General features: G+C 41.0%; 1 protein-coding gene across 5 annotated transcripts in view; it reads left to right on the top strand.

Annotated features, from left to right (window-relative positions):
- Positions 1–16,297, top strand: part of LOC124265450 (proline-rich protein 5-like) — a 73,271-nt gene that overhangs the window by 54,446 nt on the left and 2,528 nt on the right. For 2 of the 5 annotated variants that reach the window (XM_046700241.1, XM_046700242.1), the window contains exons 2-8: positions 8,021–8,146; positions 10,087–10,167; positions 11,123–11,171; positions 12,861–12,918; positions 13,844–13,935; positions 15,275–15,350; positions 15,855–15,919. In XM_046700241.1, coding sequence (XP_046556197.1) covers positions 8,021–8,146; positions 10,087–10,167; positions 11,123–11,171; positions 12,861–12,918; positions 13,844–13,935; positions 15,275–15,350; positions 15,855–15,919 — 547 coding nt within the window. Of the gene's footprint in view, positions 1–3,784; positions 3,907–5,207; positions 5,231–8,020; positions 8,147–8,913; positions 9,783–10,086; positions 10,168–11,122; positions 11,172–12,860; positions 12,919–13,843; positions 13,936–15,274; positions 15,351–15,854; positions 15,920–16,297 lie in introns of those variants that run through there. The other 3 variants (XM_046700240.1, XM_046700243.1, XM_046700244.1) reach the window with 3 other exon arrangements.

Below are 16,297 nucleotides of genomic sequence, written 5' to 3'. Positions count from 1 at the left end.
TGGTTGGAATTTTTACCTATTTTATAGGTAGACTTTTGCCAAACTTTTTCACTTGGTGAATGGAATACAATGTAGTGTCATTAGAATATATTTGATAGCCAGTGTGGTGCCATCATTTCCTAATTCGTATAGTGTCATGAGTTTTCAGTACATGAATATAGTACAATAAGTCTCCAGTGTGAAGGAAAAGTATGGTGCATTATAAAGGAATGCTTGCCAACCGACGTACATTGCTTGTAGCAGGTTAGGTAAGGTCTAGTCTCAGTCTTATCGCTTCATGTGACGCAATCACAGGTGCTTCCTTCAGCTATTTCACCTTCTGTAAAATGATAAGCGTATTGGATTTCTTGATTCTGTCGTTGTATTAATATATACTGTGTTAGTTGTAAACGATGTTTGCTCCTGGCCGTCTTGCTGACAAGTCCTTGCAATCATCCAAGTATTTGTCGTCCGCTTCATTTTGTCGTTTGCTATGGATGAAGGGAGGTAACTCACGTTTGCCCGTTCTCCGGTGGCCCACGCTCTGAACCAGATATTGACGGTATGCCGGTTTGGTTTTAAATCCTTAAAGCCGATGGAACAGTAGAGAAGCATTTGTTCCCTGCGATATACGTATATCTCAAAAGAATATTAGAATTCACACAAAACGACAAGACGTGCCAAGTCATTTTAGCTGGATTTTAGGATCAGACAGACTAACGTACCACCTAGATGCCTGCTTAAAATACTGTTATATCATTTTTTATATAACACCCATCCACCCCCAACCCTGAATTATGAAGATGGATCTTTGAAACCGTTGCAGTATATCAAGTTGGCTGAGTTTATGTCACCGATGTATCAAAAGCATATTGATAATGTCCCTTTCTCGGATACTAGTCAAAAAATAAAATATATAATAATTAGATAGCACTGCATTCAATGAGATAAAAACATTTTTCACAAAGTGTAGGCACACTTTACTGCATGTAAGTATTTGTAGTCCGCTAGCTACTAACTAATTGTGCAGATTGCATTGACATATGTTATATTTGGGATTACACTTTCTTAGTAGAGTGCCGATTCTAGCACTTTGGGGGTTGAGTCCCATCCGGGATTCGAACCCACACCCTCAGAGTCAGGCACATAATCGCCAGCACACAAAGTAAGACGCCAAGACCGCTCAGCCACCGCGGCTTCCACAAAAATGGAAATCGGACAACTGGTAGTTTAGACTGCGGACTTTGTGTACCCCTCTGATAAGTGTTAATTGCCACGGCTCCCACGGCCGAAAGCTATGAAATACACAATGCCACTTTAGAAAGTTGTCAAATGTAACATATGTTATATTTGGGATTACACTTTCTTAGTAAAGTACAGATAATAGCACTTTTGGGGTTGAGTCCCATCCGCGCTGGCTGAGCGGTCGGTCTAGGCGTCTGACTTTGTGTGCTGGCGATTAGCTGCCTGACTCTGAGGGTGTGGGTTCGAATCCCGGATGGGACTCAACCCAAAAGGTGGTAGAATCTGTACTTTACTAAGAAAGTGTAATCCCAAATATAACATATACTCTCCCAAAAAAGAAACGCATATAGGAATTTCAACTCAAGCCTCCTCAACTCGGGAATTTGTCGAGCGGTACTGGTCGCCGTAGCTGTTCGATGACGCAGGTGATGTACCCGGATGTAGCGATCCTGCGCCGCAGTGGTCGCTCGATGTCGCCCACTACGAGGGGCATCTGCTACCGCATTCTGCCGGCGATATCTCTCCCAGAGCCGTGAAATGGTGCTTTGGTGAACATTCATGCGTCGGGCAACTGCACGTTGAGACTGGCCAGCTTCAAGCAAACCAATGGCTATATGACGGTTGGCTTCACTTAGGCCTGGCATTTTGCGTTCGTCAACAATATTCCAAATACAGTGAATAATCGACAGACAGCGATCAACCTTTTATACCCATCATTGAGACTATCTGATCCCCAACTTTCACGTGCATTGCATGTGAATTGTGTATTCTGTGACACTACACGCCGAAATTGAAAATCATGCTGTTAAATGCGGGTATTTTACGGATGGTGCGTTTTGTTGTGATGTTTCAAAACATAAACACCATAGGACTCATAAACAGAGCAAAACCTTTTGTAAAATGAATCACGTTTTAATTCATTGCTACATGAAATTGCTATTTTCATGATGCGTTTCTTTTGGGGAGAGTATATGTTACATTTGACCACTTTCTAAAATGGCATTGTGTATTTCTGATTGAATTGAGTTAGGCCGAAATGTTTTTCAGAGTTCATTTTGATACAGGGGTGATTATATTACATACTCGGAATGCCTGCTTGCTGCCTGAGGTAACTTGAACTTAGCTATCGATTTAGTTAACTCAATCCCAGCTCGATAGACAGGTTGTCTCCTGAAGCATCGTCACATGCACCTATAAATACGGAAATATACAACATAATGGATAAACTCATTTGTCTGTTTTTGTTATTGTTATTGTTGAGTATTTTCTTCCTTTTTCGTTCAAGGTAAACGAAGTATTATAAGCATAATAAGATGTTATCAAGGAATATATAATAAACAAGAAGTCGTAATCAAATGTATGTTTCTCAATACACTCACCAACTTCTAGAATGTCAATCAAACAGTTAACGAATAGATATTCATTTAAGTGTCCAGCACTATACAGCACTCTTGCCGTTTTTGTGGGGTTTTTTGTGTGTTTTGTTTTGTTTTCTTTGGGGGGCTAATCATCGCTAATCATCGACATTAATCACATCCTTCGTCAGTTCACATGTCTACACATGGGTATAATGTGTGAAGCCCATTTCTGGTGTCCCCCGTCGTGATATTGCTGGATTATTGCTCAAAGCGGCGTAAAACCATACTCACTCACTCACTCAAATATGTCACTCTATTAACAATATATTCTATTTTGATTTTGAAAACCCTTACCGATTTCTTTTTCGAGTGAATGAGTGAGTGTTGTGAAATGCCGCAATCAGCTGCGTGCATGACTGTTGTATCTAAATAATCATATCTTGGCCAGACAATCCAGTGATCGAAACATTCAGCATCAGCAGCACATATTTACACTATTGGTATACAATGACATGCATATGCATCAACCAAATCAGCAATCCTGACAGCTGCGCCTAGATTTTCGAAACTCTGTTAGCACTAAGATAGTCGTAAGTGCCATACATTAACATTAACTTACGACTATCTTAGCGCTAAGAGAGCTTCGAAAATCTAGGCCCAGATCTCCTTAGTCGTATATTACGACATGCATGGATTGCTAAAGGCCAATCCTGAGTTCAGTTCCGATTCAATAATGTATCCTATTTGATAGCATATGGTCGAACATAGATTGGTTTTTAACGATAAATGGATGAGGTTGTACGGTAAACGACTGATCGTACATATCCCATTCTACAAAATGACCTCGTCTTCACGTGAGAAACACACATAAAAACTGTAACTACGGATAGGAATACATTTCAAATATATTCGAGTAAATTCTTGATTAATCTGCATTCGATTTCCAACTAAAACAGCTGGCACTTGCGTTCTCGTTAAATATGTAATTAGTGTGTAAGTCACGATGACGTAATTGAGTCCGAGTCTTGAAATACTTGTTACTAAGCAACATTCACACAGGAAACATCAAATTACAGCCACCTGCAGCTTCTGCCTATGAGAGTATGTGAACTGACTATATTCCTGACACATGGTACTGTACTCAGAGAAGGAAAGTAGCGAAGCGAAGACTGTTCCTATATTACGAAGATTACCTAACGTTGAATTCTGCGAAGAAAATGTCCATAGGCCGCCTCCGTCTTAAAAGTCGGAATCCCGGGGACAGATTCGCGTACTCCGAGGCCGACATTGAAGATTTTAACGAGGAGAGTCTAAGCAATTCTAGGTAAGGGAGACACGAATGAGTGAGTGTGTTTGGTGTAACAACGTTAGCACAGTATTTCATTACATTATGGTTTGTCAGCTTGACACGCGTGTGTGTGTGCGTGCGTGCGTGCGTGAGAGTTGAGCCTGACGTGAGACAGGTCTGATAATCCTGGAAATATACTCAGGCCGAGTCAGGGATTTGCACCCACGATCATAGGATCCTGTCACTAGTAAGGGACACAACTATATGCAACGAATTAAAGGGGGTTTGAGTTGGCCTACTATAACACGATGTAATGTATGAATAACCTTCGTCATCGCTAATACATTCGGAATGATGGGTGTAACACGATCGTGTGGGCTCGGATTAACTCGGACATAATCTGCGATTAGAGACTAACTTCATAATGATCAGCTGATCGTGATGTATGCAGAATAGGCCTGTGTCTGTTGAAGCATGTGAAAGGAGAGGCAGATAATCTCTGCCATGTATCGGTTTGTTGTCCACACCCAGTTTACTCGTGTGCGGAGTCAATGCGGAGCACTTGTTACACTGGTTTTCAAGTACATGGAATGTTGTGGGCGGTGGGTGCACGTACTTACCGCGCTTCAATTTAGAGCAATGATGCGAACATCATCTTAACAATACCTACATCCCATTTTGAAAGACGCTTAGGAATTGCTCCATCCCCTGTCATTTAGTATGAAAGAAAGCATACAAATATTGTACATGCTGACATCTAAGTGGAATAACAACGGCAATAACCCTACAGATAGATACCGGATTCGTCGCTAACAATGCGCCGTCAAAGATATGTATCTGACCTCTATCTTGGGTCAGATCTTCTGAAATACATACGGGGATACAGAGGTGGCTCTCCACTCCCTCCCCCATCCCTTTTTGTACGAATACTAATCTTGTTAAATAAAATTATAAAGACCTTTATTTTCAATAAATGCAGCAATTTGAATTACTTATTTAGCACACGAAAGTAAATTGTTTAGCTAAATATACATGTGCTTTTATATTCGTTAGATTTAGTGTAATGACAGATTACCTATTGTCGTATCATTGGTTGTTCTTTAATGTCTCTTCAGTTTTAAGATTACTGACCATTTCTATTGTCCGCGACTATTGTAAAGTTCTGGCTTATATTCAGTGAGAGCCATACCTGATCTGATGATCCATGATAGGGAGGCTGATAACAGGTTTTGATATCAAGTCCAATGTACATATCATATCTGGAGCGCACACTCTACGGTAATCTAACAGCGGCTGCCTTGTACATTTCATCCCGACTCACTGCTCCGTGTTCATTTCACGCCGGGGCCCACATGAACAGGTAGTGTCGGTATTCAGTTTACTGTTGTGTGTTTCAATATTTGGATCATCCAGGACGGCTGATGACATTATGTGACCACGAGGATTTCGTTACGGAATGTATCTGAAGCGATGCAATTAACAGGACATTGACGCTGAAAGTTATACCTTAGACTAATGACCGACTAAAATATTTAAATCTTCTCAGATGTCACCTCGTGGTTGAATTACGACACCACGTTCGTACTACAGTGTTCGTGGTATTTCTGTGGCAATAGGCAAAGTGGTGGTCTTACTTTAACAAATTTGGTTCGTATTATGCAGTGTCTCGTTTACATGCAAAAACCTGTGGCGTTGGTTCGGACCCCGTTTTGTTCCGATTATGTACCTTGGTCTGTCCGCCCCGTGCTGATGGGTGTCATGTTAGTGGTGAACGTATAACACCTACAATATTCCGGGTTCAGGTCCCACATAATTCAACACAAGCAGCATCAAAGTTCAGGCAGTCATCCAGTATGTTGGGATCGGGAGAGTATTCAGACTGGAGTAGACTTGAAGAAAAACAATTAAACTTATTGCAATGGATGCGATGTAGGTGTAGATGCTAACGCCGTTATCAAGCAAGTGATATACAACATTTTGCACAAGGAGAATATACACATGAAAGATATTTGATTGTATACAATTGAGGTTGATGTACAGTGTGGTGACATACTGATAGTTGTTGTGATACAGATAATGGTTATGTGGACAAAGGGCAGGGGAGGTTATTCTTGATTGGCCTTGATTAGATGATTGTAAGCTGTAGGAATATTATAACCTTGATCTCTGCTGATTGTCTCAACATGTACGAACTAGCTGAATTGTTCTATGTGCTGATTTCATATACTGGGATTTGGTTATTTACAGAACGCCCTGATATTGCAGGAATATTGTCGACTGTGTCATAAAATAACATGACCATAGGAGTGGCTTTTAGCAACGCCATGTTGAGTGATCAGGATGTCTCCTTGCAGTCTACTGCTGCGTTTATCCATCATTCACTATGAAATGTTCAAATATTTTGGTTTCTGTTACACAGAGTGTGTATTTGAAAGCACCGACATGCGCACTATTTTGTCTGCAATGTACAACTGACGCATGTTACTGTCAATCATATGCCTGTCGTGATAGCGAGGGACATGAGATTGTTTTGCTTGCTTGTGTATGTTTGATACCAGGCTATGTGAAGTGCTGCTGTCTGTCAAGTGTATGTGGGTGCTGAGGCAGATTATAAGGTTCAAGTCATCAGTATTTATTCATCATCATATATCAGTTTGATAAACTGGCTTGAACAGGTGTAATTTACTAAAATCATAAACAATACCCTAGAATGCGTCTGTTTAAAGAGCAGTCCATTGTAACAGGACGGTGCAGCAGTACAGCGTTGCCTCGTCAGGCCAGTGTGGGTGACATACTTGAAATGCATTGTTAGCTGGTGTTAGAATAGTTGCGATTGTTGGAATACTAGCAGTCGAGATTGTCGGAATAATGCTCCATCTCACTGATTAACCTATAACGTTTTAACCCCTTAGGCATGCTGAGTTTGAATAGGTCTTCAATAACCTATAGTGGTGGCCACACAGAGAGGGTGGCCAGGCTCGGTGACTTGGTTGAGTAGAGGTCAGCGTTACCCGTACAGCGTGCTCACAATATCAACCACTTGACTGTGAGCAGTAGATTGGATTATTTACCTTCTGACGTCTTTCTGTGGGAATATTGTTGACTGCGACATAAAATAAATATATAATTTCGAAATGGTATTCATATAGTTTCGGGTCTATCCAAGCGTGTAAAATTGTTAGATGCGCATGTTATCAGATAGTTATCCACAGATCTACTCTTTGGTCTCTATTGTGTGTTTGGTGAGGGTTTGTTGTGCATTTCTGAAGTGTAGGTCTGTGTTGTGGGCTTCGGAACCTTTCGTGTTAGGTGTCTCAACCCACCGCTTCTCCCCGGCACTTGTACTTGTAGACTCCAGACTTGTGAACAGTGTGCGAAATAGCCACTGGCCTGCTAGCCCGTGGCTAGTAAAGATCCAGTCGGGCCAGTAAAAATATCCACAGTCACTGGCCCGACTGGCGAGTGAATTTTCATGGGGTTATTTTGTAAATATATACGCAGAGAAACAAATAAAGGAACACAGGAAAATTCAAGCGTTCCTTTATTATTTTCCAGTTGTCATCACCACAGCGCTATTCAAAGCTGGGATGAAAACTAGAAAATAATAAAGGAACACAGTAAAATTCAAGCGTTCCTTTATTATTTTCCAGTTGTCATCACCACATCATGTATAGTTGTCATCATCACAGCGCTATTCAAAGCTAGAATGAAAACCAGAAAATAATAAAGGAACACAGGAAAATTCCAGCGTTCCTTTATTATTTTCCAGTTGTCATCACCACATCATGTATAGTTGTCATCACCACAGCGCTATTCAAAGCTGGTGATGAAAACTAGAAAATAATAAAGGAAGACTTGAATTTTCCTAGTTCCTTTATTTGTTTCTCTGCGTATATATCATCTCCGACTTGTTAAGCTATAACACACTTTTATATCATGCAAGATTATGGCCTGATATAAATGTTCACCATTTTAGCAGCTTAATAATGAAACCTGTTTCTACATTCAAATTTCGGACTAGTGAATTATTTTGTGGGCTAGTATCTTTCAGGCATAGCTATTTCGCACACTGCTTGTGAACCGTTTTGATTTTAGTTCTTGAATTGCTTTTAATCAGATTGTGTTTCAGTTTGCGTTGATTGTGTTTCAGGCACAGCCTTGCCAATGTGGACATCGGCTCCCGTCTCCCCCGGGGTGGGCGGAGGGGGTCGACCATCCCGGGGCTGGGGGTGGGGTCACCGTCCGACGCTTCCAACAGGCAGCAACTTCTCGAAAGGTACGTCCTGCTTCATAAAGTATGAACGAATACAGTGCTGACTGGATGACTAAAAATAAGTCACTGGATTCTGTAAAACCGACCATTTGACAAAACAATTGGTCACATGCTACAGGGGGCGGTGGGGTAGCCTAGTGGTTAAAGCGTTCGCTCGTCACGCCCAAGACCCCGGTTCGATTCCCAACATGGGTACATCCATTTCTGGTATCCCCAGCCGTATTATTGTCGGAATACTGCTAAAAGCGGCGTAAAACAATACTCAGTCACAAATGGGGCGGTGGGGTAGCCTAGTGGTTAAAGCGTCCGCTCGTCACGCGTGAAGCCCATTTCTGGTGTCCCCCGTCGTGATATTGCTAATGAGCGGCGTAAAAATAAACTCTCACTCACTCACTCACTCACTCACTCACTCACTCACTCACTCACTCACTCACTCACTCACTCACTCTGGACATGGACACATCTGATAATGAAGCACATATTATACTTCTAGTTACTCCTCTTTTGAAGACGAACTGCGTTCCCATTTCTTGTCCTATCTCCTGACGGCCTTGTACACTCATTGCCCAGCACGACCCCCTACCCCCACAGCTCCCTTTGCGCTTCCCCAACACGTATTAGTTACCCACGATACGGTGACACAACCAGGTCCGTTTCCGCCCAGGTTACACCACCATTGTTAAACTCCTTATCAAGTCAGACATGGATCCAACTACAGCTATTAGCCATAAAGGATGTATTTACAACACTTTCTTTGTGTGTGGCGGTGACACGACCGAACCCCGCATGGAGCTCGTTAAGATTAGATCTGAAGGAAAGTCTACGCAACGCGATGTATATAAGGAGGGCTTTCGTTATAAATTAAGTCCAGATTATAATAACAATTATTGCCCCTGGTTGTGTCACAGGCGTCTGATACCGGACATATTTGTATCAACTGCACGTAAGCCAAGCGATCCCATTAATTGGCTTGTGATGATGACAAGGATTTATCTAGGGTAGTTTCAGCTGTTGTTTGTCAAGACTGTTTATGCCACAGCGCGTATTCTGAAAGAAGGAAAACAGCTCACATTGAGCTCCAATGACGGAGGAACGCGGCGTGGCTTGTTTACGACTATTGCAGTGCGGTTCGCGCGTTGTGATTGAATGGCTTGTGTGAATAATATCCACGCCTATAAATGACCAAAAATCAATCACTGGATTAACCTGCGACTTATTTCACTGGATGTACATGATATAGACACAAGGAAATTCTGTGATCGGGACGGAACACTCGTCTTTCAGCTGTCGTGGACGTGATTTAACGTTATCGGTAGTTTATTTAAATTGGGTTATCTCATTTCACCGCTTTGCGAGGAAAACAGTGACATAGGAAAAACGGTTACGAGATAAGAAACTATTGCGAATAATGATGAAACTCTTCCCAGTGTGGAGGCAAGGTTCTGGAGATCTGTTATTCTAACACGCTCTTGGGGTTGTTTACCGAGCCAGTGATACTGGACAGCGAGTTGTGAAAGTGCGTCGTGGATCTACGCATTGACAAGGAAGTAACATTATATAAGATGCTTCTCAAACGTGTGTCTTGTTTGAAATGGATTATGATAGGACACAAAAAACGAGTGCAAATAATTCAGAACAGGTATGTATATTTCAAAATATTCATACAAAACGATTATATTCTCCATGGTGTTTGTATGAAAACACACACTGCATTGAAAGCATTGCCCTCCTCGATATACATGTTTGTCATAGATAGTTTCTGTTATTTTGTTAAGTGACTGACTATGATTTTATGCCGCTATAGTCCTAGCAATATCACGGCGATAAGTAAACAGATATCGTCCTCACGCGTTGATCACATGTGGGGAATCGAACCCGGGCCTTCGTCATGAACGTATGTATATGTTCTGTCTGGCAAATAAATGCTATGATCTTAATTGCAGCATCCAGGCAGCCATTGTTCAACTCTTCCAGAGAAAGAAGCTGAAGGAGAACGAGCTGGGTATATTGCAAGAGAATGTCAGGTTCGTGGTTTGCCTCGTGAAAATCTCAGACGCTGATGCATTGATGATATTGGTTTTGTTTTTGAAAGGCTGATGAACAGGTTTTATTGAGGCGTGTATTACCTTTTTTACATACAGGAAATAATTCGGGAAACAATTTCGCTTGTTTGACAGTATTGACAGTTAATTGCCATTTTTGTGTTAAAAACACGTCACCAAGACACTCAACTATGTATATATTAATACGTCAGGAACACGTGATATGCTTAATTCAAGACGGACGGGAGTGTATATCGTTCTAAGTGAACTTCAATTTCTAAGCAGGACTGCTCCCTAAATTTAACCTCATTCACTGGTTTGAAATCGTACAATTTTTCCGATGGAGAAAGGGTGGGAGTTCCACTACTACCCCATCACGTCCCACCTCCACGTTTGTTCACCCCAGTATCACAATATTTACCGTTGTTATGATACTCAGCGAAAATATTCAATAAATTCTAATTTACTCCAAATGCGAGTCATTCTCATAAAACACATTAATGAATTTCATAGAACCCCGAACCAAATCAATTTGAAAAAAAACTTCCAATAAGTCCATTTACATATATTGTTGCTAATATATTCAGTATATTGATCTTGCTCCAGATCAATATTATTCGCGGAAATTCGAAAATAAATCGTGCAGACTAATTTCAAGACAACGTGACCCTGACCGCACTTGATGCTGTTGCGCACGTAGCTCTACACTCAGATGTTTTGATACACGAGAGTGGCCCGAGGCTAGTCGGTGTTGTGATGGTAGGCAGAACTACATCTTTGTGAGTTAATGTATTGGCTTCGTGTGGGTTGTCACAGAACGCCAAGGAGCGGAGCGAGGAGTGAAGCTGGGAGAAATCGATATACAATACATAACCTACTTTAGGTTCACCGACTGTTACAGTATTCAGAATCGATAATATTTCAATGTTTTTTTCAGGTACCTCGCGGGCACCGAGGCGGGACCTCTTATTTTAGATTATTACAAGGTGAGATATTATTACAAAACGATATCCTACAAGGTGAGCTTACAACAGTAACGCGTGACTACACCTAACGTTTAGCCATACACACCCACATATAAGCTGTGTTACTATTCTAAAGCCTTGAACAGAGGTTCGCTTTGAAAGAACCGTAGGTTGTGGGTGTACAAAGCATTGGCAGAAGCCCGGATGTATGACGTGTTGGTTTTCCCCAACAGGACACCCCGTTAAAACTGGCATTACCCCAATCCCCGGAAGGCGACAGCTCTTAAGAAAGACTAGCTTCTCGATAAATGAGCACGGCTCTTGCGTAAGATATCCTTGACATATGATTCACACTGTAGTTACCGACAAGGAATAACAAATCTTCTGTTATACAGTTAGTGGAATGTGGTGCTCCGGTTAGTAAACAACTTTAATTACGCTGTAGATATACATTGTATCCTAGTTTGTATGACGTCACTGTAACGTACGTCGCGAGCCGTTGTTGATGACACGTGTCTGTACGGGATGTCATATACGGGATGTCATAGACATACATAGGTATTCACTCCATACAGGTGTAGACGAGACATATATTTTGCTTGGATTACGTATTCGCAGACTTTAAGAAACGAAGAATCAGGGGGGAATCAGAACGATAACGAATTTTCTTTATTCCAACAACAGTAAGAATCGCCTTGAAAGCCAAAATATCAAAGGGATTTTTACATGACTAAAAGTGTAAATCTATCCAACGATAAATCTTCATTAAAGGTCATTTTTAGACACATGAAATGTATTATGACTTAAACCAGGCCTGTTTATTCATCACCTACAGATAAAAATTCAAACTGAGCAAAAAAACAATTTATACTATGATTTGTTTCAACAGTTTTATTATAAAATCAGTAAAGCACCTTTTCCAAAGGCCCTGTCCTTAACGACGTGTTGATTGTTTGGGGAAGATCGGTAATACTTGTTTAATTGTGAAAACGCTACGACACATTGTACAGCAGGGAGTTAAATTTTGAAAACAACTTTAGAGTAACATCAAGACATATTTCCAATTACCCTCTATTTAAATATACGATGTAGCAAAAAATCCGACATCAGTAATTTCAGTAAAACACTGTTAAAATATATATTTTCCCTTGTAGCAACGGATTTCAAATTTAACATTGACAGATTAACCCCGGCTCATTAAATCCTTAAACATTTAGTATGGGCAGCTGGTGTTTATCGACACGTGTCCTGGACACCATTTTAAGTAAAATGGTTATTACAAACAAAAGGCGGTACTATTAATTTGATATATTCAAAGAATATTGTATCAATATTTATATATTAGTAATACATAGTTATACGGTATACATGTATTTCGTGTTTCCAGGCCAAACGTTCAACAAAACTGATTTATTAAGTATTGTAGTTATATCAGTAATTCTTATTATATTAGTAATCAGACACATGGAAGCTGCAAGGGGGTAGCAGAGTGACTATTGCGTTTTGCTGCATATGTCGAAGTGGCAATTGTAGTATGAACACAACCTGCGCAACATTGTTGATGTCCCCCGACGTGATACAGCTGAAATAGTGTAAACCGCGACGTAAAATCTCACTCACTCATTTCTTACACACTTATGTGATAGGGACCTCTGTTGTAAAGTCTTCTATCTGCTGGACATGTATGTAGTATTATTTATTGTGTTGCAGGATCAGCTGTTGAAGAAAGGGATGGTCATAATGCGGGAATCGATCAAGAACGACAGAGGTGAGGGCGCTAATAATTAATAAAGAAACCATACTAATTACAATATTTCACCTGTTTCAACTGAAGCTCTCCAAATACATTTATTCAAGTACATATTTGTAGATCGGTAACAGTGTATGTAGTATGTGTAGAAAATGGCCTCACTGGCTGACTCTTTCCATCACACATCGGGGGACATTTGTATTCCACCTTTGTCATTCCCCACTTCACAATAGAATCGTATATGCCGATATCCTAGATTGTGGGATCACAATATTCTTGACATGTGGAAGGTTGTCTATTGGCGAGACGCCGCAGAGATTTCGCTGCCATATTATCTACATGTATTTTGTACGAGGTACGGAGACTTGTCCAGGAAAACAGGCATCAAGGTATATTCTGTCACTGGCGTAGTCTTTAAAAGTCCGTTTATATAAGTCCCTAGTATGCTGATCTACCTTCCAGTGCTGGTGATCTATAGCCCAGTTATATATTGTAATGTTTAAATAGTATAGACTCTCAAGTTAAATGATAGTTTTAAATCTCTAACTGTGATATTCTAGTCGTTTTACTGTCCTTCGCAGACAGATTTTATTACATATTAAATTATGGATTATGTTTTAACACGATATTGCCAAATTGACTTTAAATTTTACACTTACTCACTCAGCCTTTTATATAGTGCTACGACTCTGTCAGTGAGAGTATATACCTTGGTGCCCTGTTGTAGGAGGTATATTCCGGATCGAGGCACACTTTGCTTCCTGGCATAGCCAAGAAGTTTCCCTTTTACATATACTATATACAGCTATCGTTGAACATCATCACTTATAGCTAACCAAATATAATGATAATGAATATATAAATCGATATAAGTATACAAAAATAAGCCATTCGAAATTACTTTCCTTGCAATTACATGTATTTTTTAAATCATTTTGACCAGGCACTGACCTCATGAAGAAGTTGGGTGAAACATGGGATTACTTCTACACAGAGATACTGCCTGACCTTCAGGCGGTGCTGTACCCTCTCAAGGTCTGTATAACTATACCCAGAAGGTATATGTTCGGATATGCCGTTATTTGAATAGCCATCGTAACTATTTGAGCCTATATATCCCGGTGTGTACAACTTTACATATACGATGTATGCTCGTTATGTGTTTGTCGTTATAAGTTTCAAAATACTGTAATATTCGTTAATCAGGAGTCCGTTATATTAAGCAAGCCGAGATATTGCCGCCACCGGGTCTACATCACGCTACACATACAAGCATACCCTGTTATGTATTCAAGCACATAGCGTTATGTGTCGGCCGTACACTGTGTCTACATCATGCTACACGTACAAGCATACCCTGTTATGTATTCAAGCACATAGCGTTATGTGTCGGCCGTACACTGTGTCTACATCATGCTACACGTACAAGCATACCCTGTTATGTATTCAAGCACATAGCGTTATGTGTCGGCCGTACACTGTGTCTACATCACGCTACACGTACAAGCATACCCTGTTATGTATTCAAGCACATAGCGTTATGTGTCGGTCGTACACTGTGTCTACATCACGGTACACGTACAAGCATACCCTGTTATGTATTCAAGCACATAGCGTTATGTGTCGGCCGTACACTGTGTCTACATCACGGTACACATACAAACATACCCTGTTATGTATTCAAGCACACAGCGTTATGTGTCGGCCGTACACGATGTTGGTTCCACCGTATCTGACGACAGTCACGTTACTCACACAAGCATACCCCGTTCACAGCAATAGTTTACCCGTTCATAGAACCTGCTCGCTATACCCGTAACTTGATCAGTGGGATTTTGACGGGGATACCAAAATAGGAACATGGCAGAAAGCCGGATTAGCAAGAGTCCGTTTTTATAAGTTTTATGTACTGTTCTGTCAATGACGATTTATGTATACATCCTGGGCGGTGGGGTAGCCTAGTGGTTAAAGCGTGCGCTCGTCACGCCGAAGATCCGGGTTCGATTCCCCACATGGGTACAATGTGTGAACCCCATTTCTGGTGTCCCCCGCCGTGATATTGCTGGAATATTGCTAAAAGCGGCGTAGAACCAAACCCACTCACTTATAGATACATCCTGCTTTTATCCAAGTATAGCCCCTATCACATATGACATACTACATTTTGTTTAACGAATATACTCCTTTATGTGCTTGAATGCCTCCGCATTAGATAATCATTATTCTGAATTGTCACAAATGTAAATGGTAAGTGGTATCGTGATTAACTTGTATCATGACACACGTTTCACGGACGGTGTCCTGTAACATTCTACAAGCACATGACACATAATTAAGGTGATCATACGGTGCTGACACGTTCTTTCTGTTACAGACAACAGGTGCCTCAATTCGACAAGTAACCTTAGTGGAATTTAGGAACATCGTCATGCTCAAAGTCAGCATTGAAGGTATGGTGCTTGTGTTCTTTTTATTATTTAATCCGTAAAAATAACAATGTGTATTGTGTATAGATTTATTTACCAGTACGTAGGCTATATGAGAAGGGCCTGTGAATAACTGTGTCTGCAATAGGCAGTAGAGTGAATGATTTTGAGCAAAGATCCACGATCCACATTGGTACTCTAACGCGCCACCAAGACGGTCACAGGATGTGATCACCTACGACATAAAACCACTTGTCGTCCTGCCCCAAACTGTTTATGTACTCGGGCCGGTGGGGTCACACCGAAGACCCGGGTTCGATTCCCCACGTGGGTACATTTTGTGAATATGCCCATTTCTTGTGTCCCCTGCTGTGATATTGCTGGAATAAATACGGTGTAAAACTAAACGCACTCACTCACTCACTGTTAATGTACTGACAGCCGTTATATATCTAGAATAGTGCTGACTGCGGCTCTCACTCACTAACTCTCTAACGATAGTCATTTGTTCACAAAATTACTTTCCAGACGCCTTAGACAACCTGACCGGTGATGTGCCTCCATCCATCCGACAGATGCTGCTGATTCTGCAGGTGAGACAGTAGGCTGGCGACATGTAACGCCTAGCGCAGTGAGGGCGTCAGGTGCCCCAGCAGTATTAAGTGTTATTCCCAAGAACGGGTTCTGTACTCCACATGTGAACGGTGTGTGCAGCCGGTTATTGTGACCTCAGCTGTCTGTTATATACTGAGAGAAACAAATAAAGGATCACAGGAAATTTCAAGCGTTCCTTTATTATTTTCCAATTTTCACCACCACAGCGCTATTCAAAGCTGAGGATGAAAACTGGACAATATTAAGGAACGCTTGAATATTTCTGTGATCCTTTATTTGTTTCTCTCAGTATATATCCTAGGCGGCAGAAAACTGTGAACAATTTGTAAGGACGTCCAAGGCTGCTATTCTGAGTT

The sequence above is a fragment of the Haliotis rubra genome, unplaced genomic scaffold (assembly GCF_003918875.1).
Source record: "Haliotis rubra isolate DU_JTF1 unplaced genomic scaffold, ASM391887v1 Scf98, whole genome shotgun sequence".
Taxonomy (NCBI): domain Eukaryota; kingdom Metazoa; phylum Mollusca; class Gastropoda; order Lepetellida; family Haliotidae; genus Haliotis; species Haliotis rubra.
The sequence above is the reverse complement of the archived record's forward strand: the minus strand, read 5'-3'. Positions and strand labels throughout refer to the sequence as shown.